Here is a 25,698-nt window from a genome sequence, read left to right as displayed (position 1 = left end):
GTTACAACTACTGGCTGCAGTCTTATAGGGCAAAAATAAACACAAGACACTTTGTCATCAAGTTTCCAAACCCTGTTTTATTGCTTGATTTTGTGCATGAAATTGCATTCATTTATCTGAAACTCCATTCATGTACATGAATTAACATTTTTCTTTAATGCACAAACAATGCATTAATTAAAGCTTTGACATTTGAGACGTTGTTGAAAATCACAATCACAAAGATATCAAGCACATCTTGTAATGAGAGGTAAATAACCAAAAGCAAACAAAAACATTTCCCAGATCTATTCACAGGTTTAGAAAGTTTCCTTTAACACAGTTAAAAGGAACAAGTCCCCATTTTATCTGAAGGGCCAAACATATGATGGAGACATTAAGAATTTATTATTAGTTAATTATTAGTAAAACATTTAGAATTCAACAGAATAAAAAAGTCTTATTGTTATTGCTCAGCGTTTTAACTTTCCCCATGAGCTACAGAAAGATATCAACATGATGGCTGAAATTGTTTCAGACTATTTGCTTTTTAACATATAAAACTCAAGTGTAATCCTTACAGTTAAGGTAAGATTCCATTCACTGCATTTGCAGTGATACCAAATTCCTCTTTAGTATGGAACATTCTTTAGGTTTTATATGTTAAGCAAAAATGCTTCCACGAAAAAACAGACGTGTAATCCAAGAAAAAGGAAGTTGCATCTTTTCACAGTGCGAGAAAGAGAAAGAGAAATAAGCAGAACAGCAGACAATCTTGCTTTTGCCATACTTCAGTTTGCAACCTTGTTACATATTCAAATGGACCTGAATTTCAGCTGAATTCAACTGTCACAACAAGATTTACATAGTTTTGTGTTTTTTCCATAATTTTCTCACAAAGTATCATGAAACTGTGGAGGTAAGCATCAACGACACAGAGCTCTCAGTTCTCACTCCTTCTTTATTCGTCTCTCAACAACAACTGAGCATATCGCGCCACAAAACACAGGAACACACTTCCTATACACTGGGTGTGAGTGGAGCCCTCTAGTGGTCCACCACACATGCCCCCCCCGAACACCCAGCAGAACTAGTCCAGGCCCCGGGGCTTAAGCAAACAGCCGGAACGGCTGAACTGGGGGGGGTGGGGAAACGACAGAGGGCAACCCAGCCTGGGAGCGAGGCTGGCACTGGCGATCAGAAAAAGCTGCAGACGACTCCGTTGATTTTGGGTCGCTCCTGGGGGAAAAAACAGAATCCATCAGCCCGGCGGCAGGTGGGCGGCCGCGGCGAGGGGCCTGGGCCGGGACCACCTGATCCTCTTGCATAACATATGCAGGCTTAAGTCTGTCAACAGAGACAACTTCCTGCCGACCGCCAAAGTCCAAAATGAAATGTTTGTTGCCTGGTTTAAGAACCCTGTATGGCCCGTCATATGGTGGACGCAGCGGAGTCCTATGGGCATCGTGCCTGACGAAAACGAAACGAGCAGAGTCCAACGAACTCGGAACAAAAGTGTCAGGCAGGCAGTGGTGCACAGGACCAGGAACAGGAAATGAGTCTCTTGGGGGGGCGAAAAGGCAACAAAGAGGTATCGAAACATGGGGGAGGGCTCTCAGGTAAGAATTCCCCAGGGACCCGGAGAGGCTGGCCGAGGACCAGTTCAGCCGGGGAAACCCCGAGGTCTTCTTTAACCGCGCTACGCAATCCCAGCAAAACCCACGGAAGACGGTCGACCCAGTCGCCACTTGTTAAGGAAGCCCGGAGCGCGGCCTTAAGTGACCGGTGAAACCGTTCGCACATCCCATTAGCTTGCGGGTGGTATGCTGTGGTGCGGTGGACCTTGACTCCCAGGCCGTCAGCCATAGCAGACCAAAGCTCGGAAACAAACTGGGGGCCCCTGTCCGAGGTAATGTCAGCAGGGGGGCCGAAACGTGAAACCCACGTTGACAAAAATGCCCTGGCCACAGTCGCCGCTGTCGTGGACGCCAGGGGTACCGCCTCCGGCCACCTGGTTGTGCGGTCCACCACAGTTAAAAGGTGCGTGAAACCCTGTGACTGCGGCAAGGGACCAACCAAGTCCACATGAACGTGATCGAAACGCCTACCCGGGACACGGAAAGGTTCGAGGGGTGCCTGTGTGTGCCGGTGGATTTTCGAGCGTTGGCATGGGATACAAACCGCCGCCCATTCTTTCACCGTCTTGCGAAGGCCCGGCCAAACAAACCTGGCGCTGAGCAGCTTGACCGAGGCCCGTACGCCGGGATGAGAGAGGGCATGCACCGAGTCAAAAACACGACAACGCCACGAACGGGGAACCACCGGGCGGGGGCGGCCGGTGGAAATGTCGCAAAGAAGGTGCGGACCGCCGTCCCACACCGGGGTGTCCTCCAGCACGAGGCCCGTTTTCGTTGACTGAAGGGCAAGGACGTCCGGGTCAGCACGTTGCTCGGCGGCCATGGCAGCGTAGTCGATGCCAACATACATCGGAGAAACCAACACACGTGAGAGACAGTCAGCGACGTGATTGGACTTACCAGCCACATGCTGAATGTCTGTAGTAAACTCTGAAATGGACGCCAACTGGCGCTGCTGGCGTAGACCTTGGACATCGCAAACGTAAAAGGTTTGTGGTCAACGTACGCAGTAAAGTTGCGACCCTCGAGGAAAAAACGAAAATGTCGTGTCGCGAGGTGCAGGGCCAGCAACTCCCTGTCAAAAACACTGTACTTGCGTTCAGCATCCCGGAGCGTACGACTGAAAAAGGCGAGCGGTTGCCAGAGACCTGAAACCCGCTGTTCCAACACCCCACCCACTGCCACGTCAGAGGCGTCGGTGGTCAACGCGATCTCTGCTGACGGAAGCGGGTGGGCCAGCAGGGTGGCGTCAGCTGCGGAAAACGCACGGACGCGTTCTGGCAGCCAGTCAACCGGATCTTTGGCTGTTTTACCCTTTAAGGCAGCATAGAGTGGCTGTAGCAGGTGGGCAGCTCTGGGGAGAAAGCGGTTGTAAAAATTTATCATCCCCAAGAACTCCTGCAACGCTTTAACCGACGTGGGACGTGGAAAAACCGAAACGGCCTGGACTCTGTCGGGCAACGGAACCACACCTTCAGCGGAAATGCGGTGCCCGAGGAAATCCAGAACAGGCAACCCAAACTGGCACTTGGAAGGGTTGATGATCAGGCCGTGCGCTGCCAAACGCTGGAAAACCTGGCGCAGATGGGACTCGTGCTGGCTCGCTGAGCAGCTGGCCACCAATATATCGTCCAGATAAACAAAAACGAACGGCAGCCCACGCAAAACGGAGTCCATCAGCCGCTGAAAGGTCTGGGCGGCACCTTTCAGGCCAAACGGCATGCGCAAAAACTCGAACAAGCCGAAGGGGGTAATGACAGCGGTTTTAGGAACGTCTTCGGCGCACACGGGAACCTGGTGATACCCCCGCACCAAGTCAATTTTAGAAAAAATCGATGTTCCGGCGAGATTGGCAGAAAAATCCTGAATGTGGGGAATGGGGTAACGGTCATTGTCCGTGGCATTATTTAAACGGCGGAAATCTCCGCATGGCCGCCACCGACCGTCTGATTTGGGCACCATGTGAAGCGGAGAGGCCCATGCACTGTTCAAACGCTGTACAATGCCAAGGCGCTCCATGGCTGCAAACTCTTCCCGAGCGACGGACAGTTTCGCGGGGTCGAGGCGGCGCGCGTGCGCGAACACCGGGAGCCCGACCGTGGGAATATAATGCTCAACCCCATGCTTCGTTACCGTGTTAGAGAAATTAGGGACAGACAGCGATGGAAACTGTAAAAGCAAACGCTGAAAAGCATCCCCGGAGGTCACTACATTAGCCCGAATCAGGGGCTCGGCGGCCCGAGTAAAACAGGGTAGCGAAGAAAACGAAACAGCATCGATTAAACATCTGTTAGCAACATCGACAAGCAGTCCATGAGCACACAGGAAATCAGCTCCCAAAATAGGTACAGAGCTAGCGGCAACAACAAAGTTCCACTGGAAATCCCGGCCATGAAAACAAACAGTCACCAACCTTTCCCCAAACGTTTTGATGGGAGAGCCATTAGCTGCAATGAGCTGCGGCCCATGTTCCAGATCAACTGGCGTTTAGATCAACTGGCGTTTAGATCAACTGGCGTTGGTCGAACAGATGTGTGGCAGTCTTGCGTTTCAGTAGCTCCTACCGACAAACCAGCAAAAAAAAACGCCAAATGTGTCACCTGTGACACTTGTGAGGTTATCTCAAACACACTCCGTCAGTCTTGATGCTGTTGAACAACAAAATGTTTAAAAATGTGGCGAGTTTACCTGGTGATATCCTCATGCGCGACGCGATCGCGAAAACAGCAAACAAGTAACACCACGCCGTTGTTGTTCACAGGACAGCAAGAGTAAACGATCGGGAGACTCTTGTCGTCGTTATCGTTCCCCTCGCACGGTTTATTTCTCCGAATTCAGCGTTTTTGCTTCACAACTACAGCGTGCAGTTTACTTTGTGCACTAACATGGACTCGAGTCAACCAGCGCCACCTCTGGCCAAGTGCCACAGCCTACAGCCAGATCAACCTGTGACACACATCTGCACCACGTTTGAATTCGTGTCATGCACATTTGTACCTTTCAATTGTGTCTGTTTGTGCGTCATGCAAATAAACCTTTGAAATGAATGAAATGATATCATGTATTTATTATCAGCCTACATTTGTACAAAATGCCAAATGACATACACATAAGAATCACCATCCTGATATCAATACTTTTGCCCATACGAAAAATGTCGTGAACACACTAATATTTCACCAGTGTTGTAACATCACATGTCGTTAGCATAGTCTGCCTGTGTCTTCCCTCTGCAAACAAACATGTTAGAGTTGGTTGTGATATACAGTCTGCATAAGTGTGGTCAATCTAATAAACATTTATAAGGAGATGGCAGTTACTGTGAATGTACAGCAGTTACACAGTGATTAGTAATAAACAGTCAGACAATGACCCTGACAATCTCATTCAATCTTGCAGATTGCACCTTCTGTGGAAAGTGGTACCACACGGTGTGTGTGGACTTCCCCTGTGCAGAAGGCGACTACAAATGTTGTGGGTGCTAAATAAACAGAAAAAATTGATCCCTGTTGTCTTTGCTTACTGATTGTTTTCAGTGTTGACAATCCACATTGCTGGCATTGCATCTTTCAACATGTTTGTGGGTAGATTTGGATGTACCAGGGGTAAGTGCAGCCACTCAGCCTCTACTCACTGTGATCATAGCAGCAGGTGCAGATGTGTCACAAGTTAATCTAGTAGTGGCCTATGGTCATGTGTTAGTGGTGGGAACAGTCATATCCACTCACTCTCACTGGCTGTTTATTACTAATCACTGTGTAACTGCTGTGAATTCACAGTAACTGCCGTCTCCTTACAAATCTTCATTAGATTAACCACACTTATACAGACTGTATATAACTCCAGCCATGTTGATGGATTGCCTATATTGGCTGGAAATATTCATTTTCAGGGAAAAGACACAGACAGACGATGCTTACAGGATGTGATGTGACAACACTAATGAAATATTGATGTGTCATATTTGTCCAAGGCGTATTTCATTGTTATGGAAAAAGAGAATATTAAAATCATGATGACCAATTGGAGTGGTGATTTCTATGACTTTGTGTATATAATTTGGAATTTTGTACAAATGTAGGCCAATAAGGAATATATGATATTCAATTCAATTCAATTCAATTCAATTTTATTTATATAGCGCCAAATCACAACAAAAGTCGCCTCAAGGCGCTTCATAGATACAGAGAAAAACCCAACAATCATATGACCCCCTATGAGCAAGCACTTTGGCGACAGTGGGAAGGAAAAACTCCCTTTTAACAGGAAGAAACCTCCGGCAGAACCAGGCTCAGGGAGGGGCGGCCATCTGCTGCGACCGGTTGGGGTGAGAGAAGGAAGACAGGATAAAGACATGCTGTGGAAGAGAGACAGAGGTTAATAACAGATATGATTCAATGCAGAGAGGTCTATTAATACATAGTGAGTGAGAAAGGTGACTGGAAAGGAAAAACTCAATGCATCATGGGAATCCCCCGGCAGCCTACATCTATTGCAGCATAACAAAGGGAGGATTCAGGGTCACCTGGTCCAGCCCTAACTATATGCTTTAGAAAAAAGGAAAGTTTTAAGCCTAATCTTAAAAGTAGAGATAGTGTCTGTCTCCCGAATCCAAACTGGAAGCTGGTTCCACAGAAGAGGGGCCTGAAAACTGAAGGCTCTCCCTCCCATTCTACTTTTAAATACTCTAGGAACAACAAGTAGGCCTGCAGAGCGAGAGCGGAGCGCTCTAATAGGGTGATATGGTACTACAAGGTCATTAAGATAAGATGGGGCCTGATTATTTAAGACCTTGTATGTGAGGAGCAGGATTTTGAATTCAATTCTGGATTTAACAGGAAGCCAATGAAGGGAAGCCAAAACAGGAGAAATATGCTCTCTCTTTCTAGTCCCTGTCAGGACTCTTGCTGCAGCATTTTGGATTAGCTGAAGGCTTTTCAGTGAGTTTTTTGGACATCCTGATAATAATGAATTACAGTAGTCCAGCCTGGAAGTAATAAATGCATGAACTAGTTTTTCAGCGTCACTCTGAGACAGGATATTTCTAATTTTAGAGATGTTGCGCAAATGGAAGAAAGCAGTCTTACATATTTGTTTAATATGTGCGTTGAAGGACATGTCCTGGTCAAAAATGACTCCAAGGTTCCTCACCGCGTTACTGGAGGCCAAGGTAATGCCATCCAGAGTAAGAATCTGATTAGATACCATATTTCTAAGATTTTCAGGGCCGAGTACAATAACCTCAGTTTTATCTGAATTAAGAAGCAGAAAGTTAGCGGCCATCCAGGTCTTTATGTCTTTAAGACATTCCTGCAGTTTAACTAATTGGTGTGTGTTATCTGGCTTCATGGACAGATAGAGCTGGGTGTCATCTGCATAGCAGTGAAAATGTATGCTATGTCTTCTAATGATACTGCCTAAGGGAAGCATGTATAATGTAAACAGAATTGGTCCTAGCACTGAACCCTGTGGAACTCCATAATTAACCTCAGTGTGTGAAGAGGACTCTCCATTTACATGCACGAATTGGAGTCTATTAGATAGATATGATACAAACCACTGCAGCACAGTACCTGTAATACCTACAGCATATCATTTCATTCTTTCCAAAGGTTTATTTGCATGACGCACAAACAGACACAATTGAAAGGTACAAATGTGCATGACACGAATTCAAACGTGGTGCAGATGAGTGTCACAGGTTGATCTGGCTGTAGGCTGTGGCACTTGGCCAGAGGTGGCGCTGGTTGACTCGAGTCCATGTTAGTGCACAAAGTAAACTGCACGCTGTAGTTGTGAAGCAAAAACGCTGAATTCGGAGAAATAAACCGTGCGAGGGGAACGATAACGACGACAAGAGTCTCCCGATCGTTTACTCTTGCTGTCCCGTGAACAACAACGGCGTGGTGTTACTTGTTTGCTGTTTTCGCGATCGCGTCGCGCACGAGGATATCACCAGGTAAACTCGCCACATTTTTAAACATTTTGTTGTTCAACAGCATCAAGACTGACGGAGTGTGTTTGAGATAACCTCACAAGTGTCACAGATTACACATTTGGCGTTTTTTTTGCTGGTTTGTCGGTAGGAGCTACTGAAACGCAAGACTGCCACACATCTGTTCGACCAACGCCAGTTGATCTAAACGCCAGTAGATCTGGAACACCGGCGGCCGCTGATATATCCATAGCGGAGTCTGTGTTATCTGCGGCCCATTGCATGCTCGAGTCAGGGGTCACCAATGTGGAGGTAAGCATCAACGACACAGAGCTCTCAGTTCTCACTCCTTCTTTATTCGTCTCTCAACAACAACTGAGCATATCGCGCCACAAAACACAGGAACACACTTCCTATACACTGGGTGTGAGTGGAGCCCTCTAGTGGTCCACCACAAAACAATCTATATGATTTTCTTTCAACAAAAGCATTTGCAAAATTATTCTGTCTTAAAAGACTCTTTATGATATCACGATTGTATTTCAATATACAGACAGCATGTAATAAAATAACAAAGTTTTAGTATGTGTTTCCAGTAATGGAATAAAATACAATTAAAGGTTTCCTCTTTCGTGAGTTTTGCCTTGGTGTTCAGTTTCAGAAAAACTGAACTGACAAAAAAAAAGCGTCAATTGTTTCTATAAGTGTTAACATTGTTTAATCAAAAAGAAAAATGTTGTTGAGTCTCAAGCTTTCTATAACCAAGAAGTGAAACCATGAAGTTTTTCCACAGAGCCACAGGGCCAGGCTCCATCTCACAGCTGTTATTTATGAACTTCCTGTCAATTCCTTGTTTCACTGCCTCAATTCTGTCGGTAGCAACTAAAACATTTGGTTTACAAAACAGTTTTATATTTGAATTTGAATCAGACATGATTTTTAGGACAAAAATTGGCAGCATGTTGTATTGAATGTTTTTTTACCACGTGTTTGATATATTTGGTTACTTTTTAATTCACGCAAGCTTGCTGCATTTGGAAAGATAACCAATTCTAATTTCAGATATATTTTTACACCCCTTTTTCCATTCTTAGGTTACTTTGAATGTTAAATGAACTTTAAACAATGTTAAATTATGGTGCCACTAGTTATTTATATTTTTACTATTTCATAAACATTCAAAATAATACAAAGAAGACAGTGATCAAAGCAGAATTGAGATATCAGAGACTGATAGGTTTGTCTTTTTTGTCAAGAACTATGTAGTTATTAGTTGACCCACTGACTAAGGAAACACCTTAAACCTGCTTTCTTGAACAGGAATCAGAAACACTTCTTTTGTTTGCTTTCAACATAAAATCTCAGAAGAAGAAAACCGTTTTCGTCAGGATCAACAAACATCGATTCTTTTGTTTCAGTCCTCTTTCTAAAATTTTAAAATGATATTGATGATGTCTTTGCAATGTATAAACTGAAAAAAACAGAGCCATATAAAAAAGTTATAACTTCAAGTTTCTTATAGAAGCCAGTCATTTTCTTCACTGATAACTACATTAGTCAAAAACAATAAATCCCACCCCCAAGTAGAGCTGGGCGATATGAGATTTTTTCATATCACGATATGTTTTTTTCATTTCAGTCGATAACGATATCTATCACGATATAAGCCAAATAACTATATTTGTAAGATTTAAATGTGCCGTTGCTCACAAGTAAAATGTGAAATAATCAGCAGCTTGTTTTGATTTAAATATTTATTTCTCATAATAAGTTCAACAGGGTAGATGTACTTAAGGAACATGAGACTTTTTCAGATAAATAAAGGCAAATATTGCAAACTACACAAAAGGCAGCCGCTAAAGCGTTTAAGTTTCAAAATAGAACAAACGAAACAGATTAAATTGTCAATTCCACTTAGAAACAAAATATTAATTCTAAAAATAAATCTTAGTTTGTTTTACAGAAGAACAGACAAAACTGACTAACTTTTGTCAATATCAAATAAACTGAGAACTAAAAGGAAATTCTCAATCTCTCCTTGTTGTATAGCTGAGCTTTTCAAACAGTTTTAACAGTTACTTTAGTCTGACAAAAGCCGAATGACGAATTAGCGCTTCCAGTCAGAGACTGAGGCTACGTCCACACGTACACGGGTATTTTTGAAAACTGAGATTTTCCGTTTTCGTTTTAAAAAATAATCCCGTCCACACATAAAGGCAGAAATGAAGGAAAACGCTGCTATGAACATGCCAAAGCAGCAGGTGGCGCTAGATTCCTAACCGTGCAGAAATGTTGGCCAATCAGAAGTCTAGAAGCCTCAGTGGGAAAAAGTAAACAAAGCTGGGGCATAGAAGCAGAACCGAGTCGTATGTGTGGACGGACAGTAACTGTGTGTATATGTAAGCATTTAAACACTGCAGAGAGTAGAATTAACAGTATTGTAGAAATTCATTTCACCGAAACAATAACGTGGCGCACAGTGTGACGCATGCACCAGTTTATTGTATTTCCAGACTTGCTTTCGGCACAATTTACAGTGAACGCTACTCTGTTTTTTGTCAGACTTGAAATAGCCGAAATACCTTCAAACTACGGAACTTCTTTGGCTCTTCCGTTCGACAATCTCTCCGGCATTGGAACCATCATCTGTTTTCTCTTCAGTCACGCTCGGTTGATTTTTCTAGTCGGCACACTCATTTCCTCCATTACGCGCTGGCTCCATTACCTGCTGGCTGCTTCCCAAACAAACACACGTGTGGCTTGGCACTTGTGCTGTATGTAACAAGTCACGCGACGTGACGCTGCGGCTGTGATTGGTTCGGCTCTGCGCTACTTAATTTGGATTGGCTGACCTTTTTTTTTTTTTTTTTTTTTTTTTTTAAGAGGACAAGAGCGGCGAGGTCTATCGCGATAGCTTAATTTCTCTATCGAGTAAAAGTTATATCGCGATACATATCGTTATCGTTCTATCGCCCAGCTCTACCCCCAAGTTATTAAAATGCACTGCTCAAACAGCTGCTTTAGTTTTAATAAAACTAACAGGTTTGGGGCAATACTTACAAATGTTCGCTATCATCAATCTTTATATTACAAAAAAGGGCCATAAGGATAATCCATAAAACTGGTTACAGAGATCATACAAATCCACTATTCTTAAAATCAAAAATTCTAAAATTCACAGATCTGGTTCATTTTCTCACAGCACAAATTATATATAAAGCAATAAATAACCTGCTTCCTGACAATATTCTAAAAATGTTTTCTAAAAGGGAACGGGGATACAATTTGAGGGGGGAATTAAATTTAAAACATCCTCGTATCCGTACAACATTAAAAAGTTTTTGCATCTCTGTGTGTGGAGTGAAGCTGTGGAACAGACTAAGTAAAGATATGAAGCAATGTCCAAGCATGGCGCAGTTTAAAAAGCGGTTTAAGGATATGGTTTTTACAGGGTACAGGGAAAAGGTAGAGATTTGATAGGGTGTTCTTGTCTAATATTTTCATGTGTGTGCGCATGCACGGGTATGTTGGTATGGGTATATATATATATATATATATATATATATATATATATATATATATATATATATATATATATATATATATAATTGTAGGTTGTGTATCCTTGAGGTGTTAATGGGGTTATTGAAAATGTGTATATGTGCGTATGTGTGTATATACGTATGTATGGATAGATAGAAACATATATGTGTATATATTAAAAAAAAAAAATTACACATAACATATAATGTAATTGCAAGGAGGTATTTCTGTAGTCTATTGATACTAGATAGTGGAAAAGGGGTGGGATTAAATAAGCTTATGCTTCTTCCTGCTCCTTTTTGAACATGGACGTTATTTGGAGTTGTGGTTGCTCGTTTTCCTTTTGTTTGCTTTGTTCATTTGTCTCTTTTAATTCTATTTTTTTTATACTTTTTCAACATGTTCAAAATAAAGATTCAATCAATCAATCAATCAATCAAACAGCAGGCGCACTAGAGAGGCAGAAATGACAGAACCAACAAAAAAGTAATGGTTTTACAGGTGGAGGCCATTGACATTTTATCCCTTTGTCTTTTTTTTCTTACCATTGTCACAGTAAGAGTTTCACCAATGCTGTCAGACATTGATACGAGCACGTGGGAGCCACACAAAGTACTGAGGAACATTTTGTGTTGCTGCAATGATATTTCTGCCAAATGGTTTAGCCTGTCCACCAGTCTACCAGTGATGGGCATCACCAGTGATACTGGCAATAACTAATTGTTTTCATAGTGTAGAAATAATTAGTATTCAGACAGACATATTCACTGTTACAGACACACATTTTAAAGACCTAACAAATGTTCTTTTTAAAGGTAAATTTGTGGGATTTAAGAAACACTTGTCTCTTAAACATCCATCCATCCATCCATTTGCTTATCCTTTTCAGGGTTGCAGTGGCGCTGGAGCTGATCCCAGCTGTCATAGGGTGAGAGGCAGGGTACACACTGGTTAGGTCACTAGTCTGTCACAGGGCTAACGCATAGAGACAGACAACCATTGGCACTCACATTCACACCTATGAGCAATTTAGATTAATCAATTAACTTATCCTAGGTCAGGAGACAACTGAGGAAACTTCGCTCCAGGAAGGCAGCAAGCCAAGACAAGGTGTGTCCTAGGATGCTAAAGGCATGTGCTGCTGGATTTGGGGAGCCGCTACTCTTGGCTCTTGACGGAGGCGGTTGCACTTTTTCCCTCTCCCTCTCCCTTATCTTTCCTGCTTGGTTTCTCATGTCTTGTATAGTCTCACCTATTCTCTAACCCTAAGAGAATCTCCCAGACTTCTTCTCTAAAAACCTAAAAAAGAATTATGGATTTGATCAACTGGTCCCTTTACGAAACTGACAAACTCCTGGGCTAGGGAAGGCCCGATTGTGCTGCGGAGACGTTTGCTGCCAGATACTCGATGGTCGGTTGCGTCGTGTGTCTGGTGACGCTCTCAATGGAGGACATTGAACGACATCTACCAATTCGGAACCATGATAACAGAGTTCTGGCTCGGACCTGTTTTTTGTGACTCTCTCCCTCCTCATGAAGATTGTTGACTTTTGTCTAACCGGGTGAAGGGACACTTTCTCTCAGCTGAACACGGAACACACACACACACACTCACACACACACATACACATGTACACTGTTCTCAAACTGATCTCCCTGTTTGAGCTCAGTCTGGGTGGAGTTCTTTTTTTCTCCTCGTCTTTCCTCATGTTGTGCATTTTCTATGGTTTCGGTTCAGGTCGCTGCTCGTGTGGTTGACCAGCCACACGAGAAGCCTGATATTCCCTGATATCAGACCACAGTACTTCAGGCTGAAGGACATCATGTCTGACACTGTGGTCAGCAGCACAGCACCACAAGGAACTGTGCTGTCCCCTCTTCTCTTCACCCTGTACACCTCTGACTTCTGCTACAACTCTGAATTAGGCCATATTCAGAAGTTGGCGGACAACACGGCCATCATGTGGTGTATCCAGGATGACCCGGAAGAGGAGTACAGGAGTCTGGTGGGGAACTTTGTCACATGGAGTCACACAAACCACCTGCAACTCAAAACCTCAAAGACCAAGGTCAACTGGTTGTTGACTTTGGCAGGTCCAGACCAGATCCACTGCCAGTTCAGATAGCGGGAGAGGAAGTGGAGGTGGTGTTAAGGTTCAAAGTTGAGGAAGGAGAGTACACACCACCCATGGTCCAGAAGGTCTTTGGTCAAACAATGATTTTAATGAACACACGTGTGGGAAGACACTCTGTACGCAGACAGCCAGTAGTCCTCGACTTAATCAAAGCATGAACAGATATTTTATAGCATCAGGGTTTGATTTACTGACGCCCCTTCATGCGTCACAGATACATTTTATACATAGATCAGACTTTTAACCCAGAAGATCATCTTCTATTTTCATGGCTAGCCCTTCCTGTCTACCTTTCAGTTCTTGTCTTGTTCCTCTTTCTTGCCGAGACAACAAGGAACGGTTCCTCTTTTACCGAGACACTTTTGCAGTTACAGCCAGACTAATGTGTGTGTGTGTTGACCTCACATGCTCTCTGTGTCACCTGTTGCACTTCTGACCTTTCACCAGAACGGAGGCTCACTGAGACTATGTGTATGTCTTCTACTAAATAAATGTTTTAACCAAGAACCTCTACTAAAACCTTAATATAAAATGATCTGATATATAAGTGTTTTGTAAGCATGTATTGCAATTCCTTCTATGTTCTAGTTTTCCCTCAGCATGGATCATCTAGACACTCTCACTAGATGAAGCTTAAGACCTTTAAAGAACCTGAACATCAACTCAAATAAGCACAGATATGCAATATGTATAAAATAGTTATAACTGCACCTGGAATACAAAGTTAATTTAATACCTGTATGCATAAAACCTTAAAGCCTTCTTAAAGCTATCTGTTACATTGTTAAAGCCTCGTCTTAGCCTGCTGCTCAAAATAACTTCCTGCTTTCACTTCTGCATACAACTTCCTGTCAGCCTGCAACTCAGTCTTTCTGAAAGAGACACTGTTTAACCCCTGAATGCAATATAAACTCCAGATTATATTATTAATGCAATGGTAATGATGACAATTATTTAACAATAGCAGTAAAATAATTTCCCTGCTCCACAGTGGTCAACACGTACAAGTACCTCGGGCTGTGGGTGGACAACAAACTGGCTGGTCATGCAACACGCAGCTCCTTCATAAAAAAAAAAAGCCCAAAGCCGACTGTACTTCCTCAGGAGGCTGAGGTCTTTTAACATCTGCAAGAAGCTCCTGAGGATGTTTTACCAGTCTGTGGTTGCAGGAGTACTTTTCTATGCTGTGGTGTGCTCGGGGAGCAGCACAGCAAAGAAGGACTCATCCAGGCTGGAAAAACTAATCAGGAAGGCTAGCTCTGTGGTCGGCATGAAGCTGGACACTCTGGTGACAGTGGCAGAGAAAAGGACACTAAAGAAACTGCTGGACATTATGGACAATGCTGGGCATCTCTGCACACGGTCATAAATAATCAGCGGAGCCTATTCAGCGACAGGTTGCTTCTCCCAAAGTCAAGAACCAACAGACTTAAAAACTCCTTTGTCCCACACACCATCAAACTGTTTAACTCCTCATTGGAGGAGAGAGGGAGGGGAAACAGGGGGACAAAGGAGGGGGGAACAACTGAGCTGTAGTACTTTTTTTCTCTGTGCAATATTCACAATATTTTTTCTTATATTCGACTGTGCAATAATCACTGTGCAATATACTCACTCAAATGTGCAATCCACTGGTATTCCTATTTATCCATACTATATATTCTGTATTTATATATGGCATATTTATGCTTTTATCCTTATTCTCATTCCCCTTTATTGTATCTGTAACATGCAACTTCTGTCAGTGCTGTGCTACTGGAAACTGAATTACCTGGAGGAACCCACCCAAGGGATTAATAAAGTTTAATCTAATTATCTAATCTAAACTACTAATCAGTTCTCATGTAACACAATCATGTAACATCAACCTGCCAATCATCACACCTCTGTTTTAAGTGACACCTTCCTCCTCCTCAAAGTAAATTCTACACTGTCATTAGTAGAGTAATCCTCAGCCACTTCTGTGAAAACAATGTACTCAAGAATTCAGCTTTTTTAAAACAATATTTAAGTAGTTTTAAGCCCCGTTCTATATTATAATTCCATAATATTTCTCTAAATTCATGTGAAGCAGATTAAAAAGCTGCCTTGGTTTAATGTTAGCTCTGGTTTCTCATTTTATGTACTTTCGGATATCATAGCATCTGACAGTGTTTACAGTGCATAAAGGCTTTCCTTTGAGAACTCCACTGTGAATCTCTTTGCTCTGATTAACAATGAGAACTGACTGAAAAGAAACCAGTGCTATCAAACAAACAATCACAGCTTTTGTTGTGATGCATCATCTGCATTTTGATGACTCACGAGCCAGTCATAATCTTCCCCAATCCTCAATCCACAGACCTCATACCCACGAAGCCTAAGAACAAATCTCTTGATTCATCATTGCAGGTAGCAATGCCAGCATGAAGCTTTCCATCGAAAAGAAGAGCAGTGTTTGGATCTGCCGAGTTTAAATGTTTTACACGTGTAAAGTGGTTTTCTGTCTTTTCATATGATTGTTGTTCAGATAAAGGCCTAATAAAACTGAAATCAATGGAAAATCAAATCCAGGCTTTGGCGTAGTGGTCAGTTTATAGCTTGATTCGATGCATCTCTGCATTTTTAAATGCTCTGTGAAAGAGGAGGCTTTAGCATAATTTGCAGAGAGGAAGGAGAGACTGCCATCAGTTTTCACTAATGAGCCAGGGATTGTTAGACCAAGACTGAAATAATCCATATTCAAACAGGGAGACGATGCAGCTTGGATCATTATCTAAATCCTGATAAATTATGTTGTTATGTTACGTACAGTATATATCTGCTTCTGCAACACAACAGCGATTTATATGAAGATACAAGTCTTCATTTTGATCCACTTAATATATTTGTGTCTGATTTACTCCATATTTTAATTATTTGATATTGTATTTCACCTTGTAATGCTAATAATATTCTTCACTGAGAGGGAGCGTCAGCTAAATGCAGTGATTGAAGATCCTTTTTTTATGTGTGCTTGTCCTGCTCTTTTTTACTTACCTTTTTTCTTACTTTTCTTGCTAATTCTTACTTTATTTTACTTGAGATTAGGCGGGAAACAACCTGTGGAGAGTAATTATATTCCAAAAAGCATTATCTTTTTTAACTCAGAAAAGAAATCGATATAAATTTGTTCCACCTCTGCATTATGTAGATGGTAGCAAAACAGCATACATAAAAATTTAAACAAGGTCATTGGAGTGAAATAAAATTGCCTGAGCTTCACCCACTGCTCTTTGCATGCATCGTGCACCTTCATCCACGCGTTAATAATTCAGAGCCAGGTGACAAAACTCAGGATTTACTGCTTAATGAGTAAAAGCTGGTGCAGAACAGTTTTGACATAACACAGGACGGATGCAGTGTTGGGATTACGTCAAGGCTGAATTAACAAAGGAGCAAATTGGGCAACAGCCCTTAGCTGTCCAATGCTCCAGGCTTACTGACTGTGGAGCAGATTTTATTTATTTATTTATCTATTTTGTGTTAAATTAATGAACCATTTGCATTTATTTGGGAATATTCACAAATGAACCACTATACCAGCTTGTAAAGCCAAGGGCAACGAGGTGAGTCCTTGATCTTAAAACTTTGTCTCGAGCCCAGTTTAAAATCTTTTAACCTGAAGCAAAATTCTGAAAAATAGAACAAAGCCATCAGATTAAGCCTCCCTTTACTCTTTATTCTAACATGTTGCATGTTGTTTAATGAACCTTTTAAATCAAATTACCACAAAATACGTTTAAATTTGGGAAATGTTTCACCAAAGGGGAAAAAAACAGAATACAGGCTGAAAGAATGAAATTTGAAGCCTTGATATTTTCGTCATTCTGGCCCTTCAGTGGTTCCTTGAAACCAAATATGACAATGGATAGATATGCTGGGGATATATAAGACACTCCGTGCTCACACAGTAAGGATTTATCAGTCACATAAGTAGCCACAAATGTAAGCATAGCCTTCTTTAATGTTTAATTTACTCTAAATGGGACCATAATTTACAAAATGAACATAATGCTCTCTTACATAGAACTCAGCCCAGTAAACTCATTAGGAACGTTTTAACTGAGACTATAAATCAAGGTTGCGTTAGGGTCAGTTTCTCATAGACTTCTTTATGTAGTGGGAAATGCTATGTATACATTGTTTTGGTTTAAATTGAAAACCAAATATATTTTTTATATATGGAAATGAATTTAAAACATCTTGATTATTGGACTAACATGTGTGTCATTGGCAGGAGGCTCCAAAACCAGTCGGTCAAACTCTAATTTGTAATCAACTCACATCCAAAGTGTCTGTCTCTTCCCTTCTGTCCCTGGCCCAACAGACCACATTAGTACAGTCACACCAAGGACATCCATTATGAGTCACATTATCCTCTGCTTCAATAATAAATAATTGCCCACATCCTAATTTACTCCCCATGCCTTCCTCTTCACTCACCACCGCAATCGGCTCTAGTGCCACTAGATGGCGACAGCACCAAGCGAAAACCCAGAGTGCACTTGACAACTTCTCTGCCTCCAGACACAAAGCCCGTGACATCATCTGCGAAGGGACAGAGGGTGTGCGAAGGACAAATGTCTTGAAATGCATTACATCATTCGCCACTAATATGATAATATATCTCAAGCAGTGAGTGCGGTGCCAAGCATGAGAGGGGCCATAATCCATACAACGGTCGCTTCGAATGGGAACAAGAGGATAAAATGGAAGTGCTGGTGAGGGAGGAGTGAAGGGGGGTCCACACTGGAGTCGGGAGTGCAATGCTGAAGGTTATTCCAGACATTATTCCTCAATGAAAACGGTAGAGGAGAGCAGGCAATAATCATAGTACATACTAAGCAAAGGAGAGCTTTAACGCTCTGTCTGTCTCCTGTCCTTGTCTGCCTTTACCCTGACAGAGCTTTGCTTTTTTTCTCTGCCAACACTTCACTCATTTTTCTTGTCATTAGTGGAAAAAATAGTGAAGATGCCGCTGAAGAGAAAAAATGAGACATAGGTGGATGAGAAAGGAGATTTGAAGAAGGACTGATAAGTATAAGACGAGATGTAAGAGTTGAAAAACTGATAAAGACTAGACTTGTGAGACTTAGAGGAAAATTAAGAAGTAATTAAGAGAGATGGCAGATAAGGATAAAGAGGATAAAACAGCAGTTATGAAAGGAGAACTGAAGCTATAGCAACATCTGAAAAAGAGGCAGGGCGATGGCATAGTGGTAGGATGAAAATGAAAGAGGACAGGTGAAAGAGCAGGAGATCAAAGGATGCTAGAGAGATGAGAAAGGGACAAGATGGTTTGAGGAGAGAGAAAGAGGAAAGCAGAGGAGGACTAATGTCAGGTGAAAGGAAAGGTGTTGAGAGAAAATTAGAAGAATATTATCTGTGAGAAGGAGTGACAAGTCGAAGCAAATGGAGAGAAAAACAGACACTGAAAGGAATGGAGGGAGATCTAAACTGCAAGAGGGAGAGAGAAGATTTAAAACGATAATGAGAATCAGGGAGAGGAGATACACAGAATGACAAAATGAAGCAAGGGAAGAGGAAGGGAAGACTCATTTCAGGAGACACCCCGAAGTGAGTTTTAAATGAGAGGAGTGACTAAGACTCAGCAGATGTTTGTTTTGGCTTTGTGCACTGTGCTCCACTGTCTCCCTCGCACTCAGGTAAACACTATCACTCTTGCTTGTGTGCTATACATAGACACACTTACTTACTTTTCACTCCAGTCTGCTTGACATGAGAAACTGTCAAAACAACTGTTTGAGTGCTGTATACTGCCAGTGTGAGTATGACCTAAATAAACAACAGCACACAAGGTGCACAAACTACATTTAAAGTATTTTTAGCCCCATCCCGGAGTCTCATTTACAAAATGAACAAAATATAATTTTATAAAATGAGCTCTCTGAAAATTGGGTTTTGGTAGCATAAATAAAAGGAGCTTTTACCAATGTTCTTATGAAACCGTGTCTTCTTTTATTTATTTTTTTTAATACTGTGAAAAAATAATTACATAGAATTTGAAAGAAAAACTGAAATAAACAAAAACCATGAAAATAAAAGAACATTTCAATAATATCTTGTATGTTTTGCTTACATGTTTACAGTTTCTTTTTCTTGACAAAAGGATAAACAAAGAACCCAACAAGAACATAATACACATGTGAACAATATATAGGGATATTTAAAAAAACAAAAAAGAGGATTATGGAGAATATATGCTTACTTAAGCACACAGGCTGTCCCTCTTTTGTCGCGGTGTACACCTTCATTTCACTGTACCGATCATTGTCATCATATGCTTTAAGATATCAAGCAGAACATCAGTTAATCTTGTTCGCTCGTGCAGCTGTTTCGGAGAACAGACAAGCTCAGCAGCTGGATGAGGGACAAGTGGACCAGTTCAGCTTCTTCCTCGTTTCCATAGGCTATATGCCACGTCTCCTTCAATCTGTTTTACCAGCTGTTCAGCTTTTCACTAGGGTTTGACTGATATATTGTTTGAAAGGTCACAAAGAGCACTGTTCATTTTTCCCAAAGTGCCACATATACATTGTTTACATGGAACTTTGTAAGTATTAAGAAGATCAAAATACACATTTTGAAGCGTTTTAGAATACTTAAAAATTTAGCACCAATCGAAGCGCCTGAAAATGAACCCTTCCTATTCTAACAGGGCACATTATGTAACGTTAAATAATGATGTTGTTCGCTCAAGGCCACTCAGAATTCTCGGCCATTCAATTCAGTTACAGGAGTTTACACTTTTTAAAATTTAATGTAAGCAACCAAATGTAACAAAGTTGTGTGCCTTTCTGTTTTGACTTAACAATACTTTGAAAGTGTGTTGCAATAATAGGATTTCCTGTTTCAAATCGTTATTTGGCCAATCAACATCCATTAACAGAGTTTTATTTGTGTTTCACGTTAATTCTGAATGATACTGTGTGAGTGAACACTAGAATAAAATGTGGTCTTTTTTTGTCCAGAAGCAGATGTTGACAATTATTTTTGCTGATGAGCTCCATTCACTGCTCTTCATTAAATATTGCATATGGGAAATGGTTTTATCAACTGTGACTTGCTTTGACAGCTTTGAGTGTTTTCTCAGTCAACTTCTTGGGGTCCCGACGTCATGAGCAGAAGTGAATCTGGCAGCAAAATCAAAGGATGCTGCAGCTTGAAAGTCAGGAAGGCCTGCCTTAGAAAACATACTCTACTCTGAGACCATAACTTATAAAGTGAACATCATGTTGTGTTAGTAAGAGTTGGAATGATTGACAGAGCCGATAAAGTCATCAGCAAAGTGTTAATTGAAGTCATAGATAATGTGTTGGGGCTATTTCTCCATAGACTTCTACACAAACTGACTTCTTCCTTCACCCAAAGTTATTTGCTGTGTACTGTACTGCTCTGTGTCCCTTTGTGTCATTGGCATTTAACACAGAAGGTTTATTTCTCATAGGATTAGCTTTCATTTGAACTTTGCGCATGGACTGAAAATTTTTAATCTGCCATCGGTGATTAAATTATGACACTATTACGGGTTAATGAAACAATTAAAGCACATCACCTTGGAATACCAGTACCATTTTGATCTCAGATGAGGTTGGATGTAAACTAGATTACAGAGTATACACAGTAATATGCAGTAGTAAGGTTGCAAAAAATATTTTCAAATATTCATTTAACTGTTAAATATTACATTTTCTTTGTGTAGCCTAGCTGTGGTCAGGAGTGATCTCCATCATGCCAGCAGGTGACAACACAACTGTTTGATCGCTATTATATTTGCTGAAAATATCAGTCAAACCCTAATTTTTAAAGCTCAGTGGTTCCCACATATTTCAGATGATATGAAAACACACTTGGGTTACATGTAGCCAAAACACACGCACTCCCACAAACACTCACAATCACATATGAGCTTAAATAAACACAATAAACACAAATGGCTGTTGCATTTGTTTTTCTGCTCAGTTCATTTTTTGCACAGTCTTCTGGCACTCACTGGAAACTCCAAAAGGTAAAAATGGACACCGAGCCACTTCAGTCACTGTTGGCCGGGCCTGTCACAGCACAGCACAGCATGGAACGGAGCAGTTAGCTGTTGGTCTGGCCTGAATATAGCCTGCGTTGGCCTAGTTGAGGCAGAATTTTGGCTATTTGTGGCCTGGCTGGGCAGTCGTTTTGGCCACGGATGCACAAAACCCTTCTCACTTTTCACTGGGTTGATTAATTAGAACCCGTCTATCTGATGCATACAACATAAAATAAAGTACTGTCTTTAAAAGTTAAATCACACGCTTTCAACTACAGTGGTGATGAATCACTATAAAGTAATAGAAAAAAAATAAAATACTGATTTTCTTGAAAAGAAACATGATTATGGAATAATTTAACAATGGATGAATGTCATGAGCTCATGAAGCTATATAGTCTCTAAAAAAGACACCCGACATACAAACATTTATGCAAGCAAGATAGATATATCGACCCCATATGTTGTAATCTTGGAAGAAAGCTATGCTGCGATGATTTTTTTTTTTTCCATGAAAAGGCAGGTTCATCCTCTAAATTTGGAAGCTTGTAGGTGGCAATTAATATGACATGGGGGAGAGAGTAGAGTACTCCTTCTACATAAGAGCATCAGTACACATTGCAGTGACAGGTACATATGGAAAAGGGGGGAAAAGGACATAAAATAACAACCCAGTGGGGTAAACACCTCTTCTCTTCCAAATCACACATCTTTTCGTTGCTGAACCAAATCTAAACACATGGTCTGCATTTTTGGCATCTGTGGTGTCTTTTACATATTCATATGTCCCCACTGTCAACAAACCGTAAACAGTAAAGAGGTAAAAACTAAGTACCTGGATGGCCTGGCCATGTATTTGTTGGCCTCAGTACCTCCTCTGTGTCAAATGTACTCCTTCTACACAAGGTCATAACGACATTGTATGTCAGATGCAAAATACTGCGCAGCTACAACTCTGTAAAAGGGTTGTAAAGAGGTAATAGTATGCAATACCAAGGCTGTGATAACCATATAAATTTAAAAGGCTGCTCCACCTGCCATTCTTTTCTCTGAAAAGGTTTATATAGTGACCTTGGAGCTACAAGGTTCAATCTGATGTTCTAATCAGAAACGGTGTGTCTGTGGTTTCATTTCTCTGTGTTTATTCAAAACAGAGGCAATAAATACATTTTTTACAGCCCCTTAGCACACAATTACCATAATATACCGAGAGGGGTTGATAGGGCGGCTGATACACTCAATGATTACCTCTGGAGGTGCTGAGATTTCAGGCTTCCCTTTGTAGCCTGGGGTCTTATTTTAAAACACCACTATTATCTGTTCTCAGATTTTAACTGCTGTAGAATAAAGGTACAAGTGGGTGAAACTTTATTGCTTCTGCTCTCTCGTAACTGTGTCTGTCCAGTAAAGTATACACAGTACAGTATGTGCTCTTAGGAAAAGGTACAATTCCCAAGAGTTGCTAAAAATGTGAACTGTCTTAATCTTTTGTGAGCAATAAAACTGGAGATCAGCTGATGAACCTTATAAGCTAAAGGTCAGTATATAGTGAAGACTGATGCTGCTGCATCTAATCAACAAACACGTCACCAGAAGGTGAAGTTTTGAAGTTATACGGTGAAGCAATCCAACCAAATCTCAGTAACAAAGTGTGCAAATTGTAACAACATTAGTGTGATAATCATTGCAAATGGCCAAACAGCTATTCAGTGACATTACTTTAGAGGAGCAACGTTTTAAATGCTGATCATAGGGGTTAAAGGTCAATCACATGCATCAAAAGCTGACACAACATAATGGGAAAAATCTCGGACATAACATACCACCAAATTCCTGCTGCAGTGAGGAAACCAGCATACTTACACATACTTCAAAATGTACAAAGTACCATATGAGCTAGATAGAATCCTCTGTACTTTCACTTTGATATGTTTGAACCTTCTCTTTGCTTGCAAAGTTTACAGCACAGCTCAACCTGAGCAGCTGCTGCTTCTCCATCCATTTCAATTGAATGTCGTCAACATTTGAAAAAGGCAGTCCAGTCAGAAGACTGGAAGTCAAAGAAAGAGCTTCACACCAAACAGAGATATCCATTAAAGACATTTGCCTTTGCTGGATATTCATCATTCTGAAGTGAAGCTCTTCATGTTTTTTCTAATTTAAGTCTACAACATCCACTTTAAAAACACCATCCATCTCTTTGTAAAGGAACGTTTCCAATACGATGCCACATACACATTAAAAAGTGAGTGTCACCCAAAACGCTGAACCTTTGGTCCACAACTCCTTATAAAAATACTATAAAATGTTTCTGAATGCAGTTTTTTTTTTTTTTTCAATACCGTTCCGTATAAATATGGAAAAAAAATCTATTCTACTGTGCAAGTGATAGAAACACATACGTTTTTGACACTGAGGACAGGGGAGGTATCTTTTTGTACAAATTGCAGAAATTCATTTAATGAAAAAGCACTCCCACCTCGTTTCACAAAAACCATTTATAGCATTGACCTTGAGTGAAATGTATAGAAATGCATCATGATGATAAAAATGAAAGATGGGGTGAAGGAGCATAGAAACGCTTGCTACCGCTCCGGTCATCTTAGATGTGGCATGTACAAAATCTCATCATCCAGAGCACCTCATTGTCCACGCTTTACAAAAAGAAGACACGTCTTAATAGTTCGTATGTGTTGGCACATAAGCACTGGCACTCTGGTCACTCACCTTAAGAAGCTTTGTCCCATTTAAATCAAGGTAGATCTTGTAAGGAATGGCAATTGGGTGAGTTTTAGTGAGGAAAGGGGAGTCAAAAAGTGCCACATATACTATTAGTCCAAGCTGCCCCATTGATGCAATACATAGAAACAAATAGGCTTGTAGAGATCTGTGTGTGTGTGTCTGCACATGTGTGTTCTGCAATTTGTTAGAGTCACTAAATGTAAAATGTGTGACTAGCAGAGGGGTTTGCTGTAGGTCAATGTACTGCATCACAATGTATAGTTTTGTACAAGGAAACATCTTTAAAATGACCCTAATCTCCATGTGCGGTTATTTACAGAGATGGGGTGGCAGGACCATGTGATAGAAGAAAACGGTCCAAGAGCAAGATGAGAATTGCTGGAAGAGAAAGGATCACTCGGCATCCCCTAAGCTCCTCTTCTTCATCGTGTCTTCAAAGTGCTCTTCTTGTCTTTTTGTCTGTTTTCTCTTGATTGTGGCTCTCGCTGTTGTTTTTATTGGAGCATAAACATTGCAGACAGAAGATCTTCTTAGATGTGTATGAATATCGCTGTGCATGTGTTGCATGTATTGCTGTGAACCGTACAATATGCGATGCTGCTAACTGCTGGGTGTTTTATCAACTCAGAAAATTAGCCGAATACCATGCAGTGGTTAGGATGAAAACAGAAAACAGATTCTTAGGTGTTTATGTATAGATATGAGGGCATTTTTTGAAAATTTCAAAGATTTTTTTTATGTTTCTGTGTAATAAGTACTGCTCCTGTAAAAAGCAAATCCAAAAAGCTTGTATACCACTTTCTCACACATGAGTCTGCATTCGTTGTGTGTGTCTCTGCGAATAGTCAGAAGGTGGAGATGAGTATGAGAAGCGAGTGGAGCTTCCATACTTTCCCAGCCCTGTTTCAGGACTTTGTGGTCCTGGTCCTGGTCCTGGTCCAGGTCCTGGTCCTGGTCCTGGTCCTGGCCCCGGTCCTGTCCCTTGTCCCGTTGGGTACATCTCATAGGCTGGCCCTTCCTCTATGGGTGGAGCAAAGCCCATGCGGTAGCTGGGATACTGGGAAGGGTATCCGTAGTTGTCATAAGCCAGTTGGGTGGTGCTGTCCAGCAGGCCACAGTCTCCAGGGTATTCTCCGGGTGACTGAAGAGCTGGATTAGCAGGGGCTTGCTGGCTTTGTGCTGCCCTGGAGAATGTGTTGAATTGGGCATAAGTAGAATGGGACATCCTGGATGGTGGACGGGGGTCGTAGCAGCCAGCTCTTGAGCCCGGCACCGCACTGGGGGGAACTGCACCGCTGGCAGACGCAGAGGGTCCGCTGGAAGTCGCTCCTGCTGGTCCGCTGCTTGGGTTTGGAGAGCGAAACTCTCCCTGGTAGTGGACGACCCGGGACTGGGGGCGCGCCTCGTCATGGGTTGTAGCACGGACATTGTAGTAGCCATTGGTTGGATCCTGTGATCAGAAAAAGAATATAGATTTTTCAGTAAATCCTAATATTTCTCTCTCTTCATATACGATCTGTTCTGTGCTTGTGTTAGCTTAGTTTACACTTTGTTTCTATTACAAAAACTGTCTCTTTTGTATAGAGTGTATAAAAAAGCCAGCTTAGATTTTTCTTTGAATCCATTGGAGTCGCCCTACCCCCAACCCCCACCCCTCATCTG

General features: G+C 41.6%; 1 protein-coding gene across 2 annotated transcripts in view; it reads right to left on the bottom strand.

The window, feature by feature from the left end:
* Positions 1-19,206: 19,206 nt before the first annotated feature.
* kirrel1b (kirre like nephrin family adhesion molecule 1b) overlaps positions 19,207-25,698 on the bottom strand; it is an 80,993-nt gene continuing 74,501 nt past the window's right edge. For both annotated transcript variants that reach the window (XM_086271323.1, XM_086271324.1), the window contains exon 15: positions 19,207-25,486. In XM_086271323.1, the coding sequence (XP_086127449.1) occupies positions 24,839-25,486 (648 nt within the window). In that variant the 3' untranslated portion in view covers positions 19,207-24,838. The remainder of the gene's footprint in view (positions 25,487-25,698) is intronic.

Source organism: Aulonocara sp. 'chitande type north' Nkhata Bay, linkage group LG18 (assembly GCF_057382095.1).
Source record: "Aulonocara sp. 'chitande type north' Nkhata Bay isolate Kocher_YH1m ecotype deep benthic linkage group LG18, A_spYH_male_GT1.1, whole genome shotgun sequence".
NCBI lineage: Eukaryota > Metazoa > Chordata > Actinopteri > Cichliformes > Cichlidae > Aulonocara > Aulonocara sp. 'chitande type north' Nkhata Bay.
Note: the sequence above shows the minus strand (reverse complement) of the source record. Positions and strands in the feature narration are given on the sequence as shown.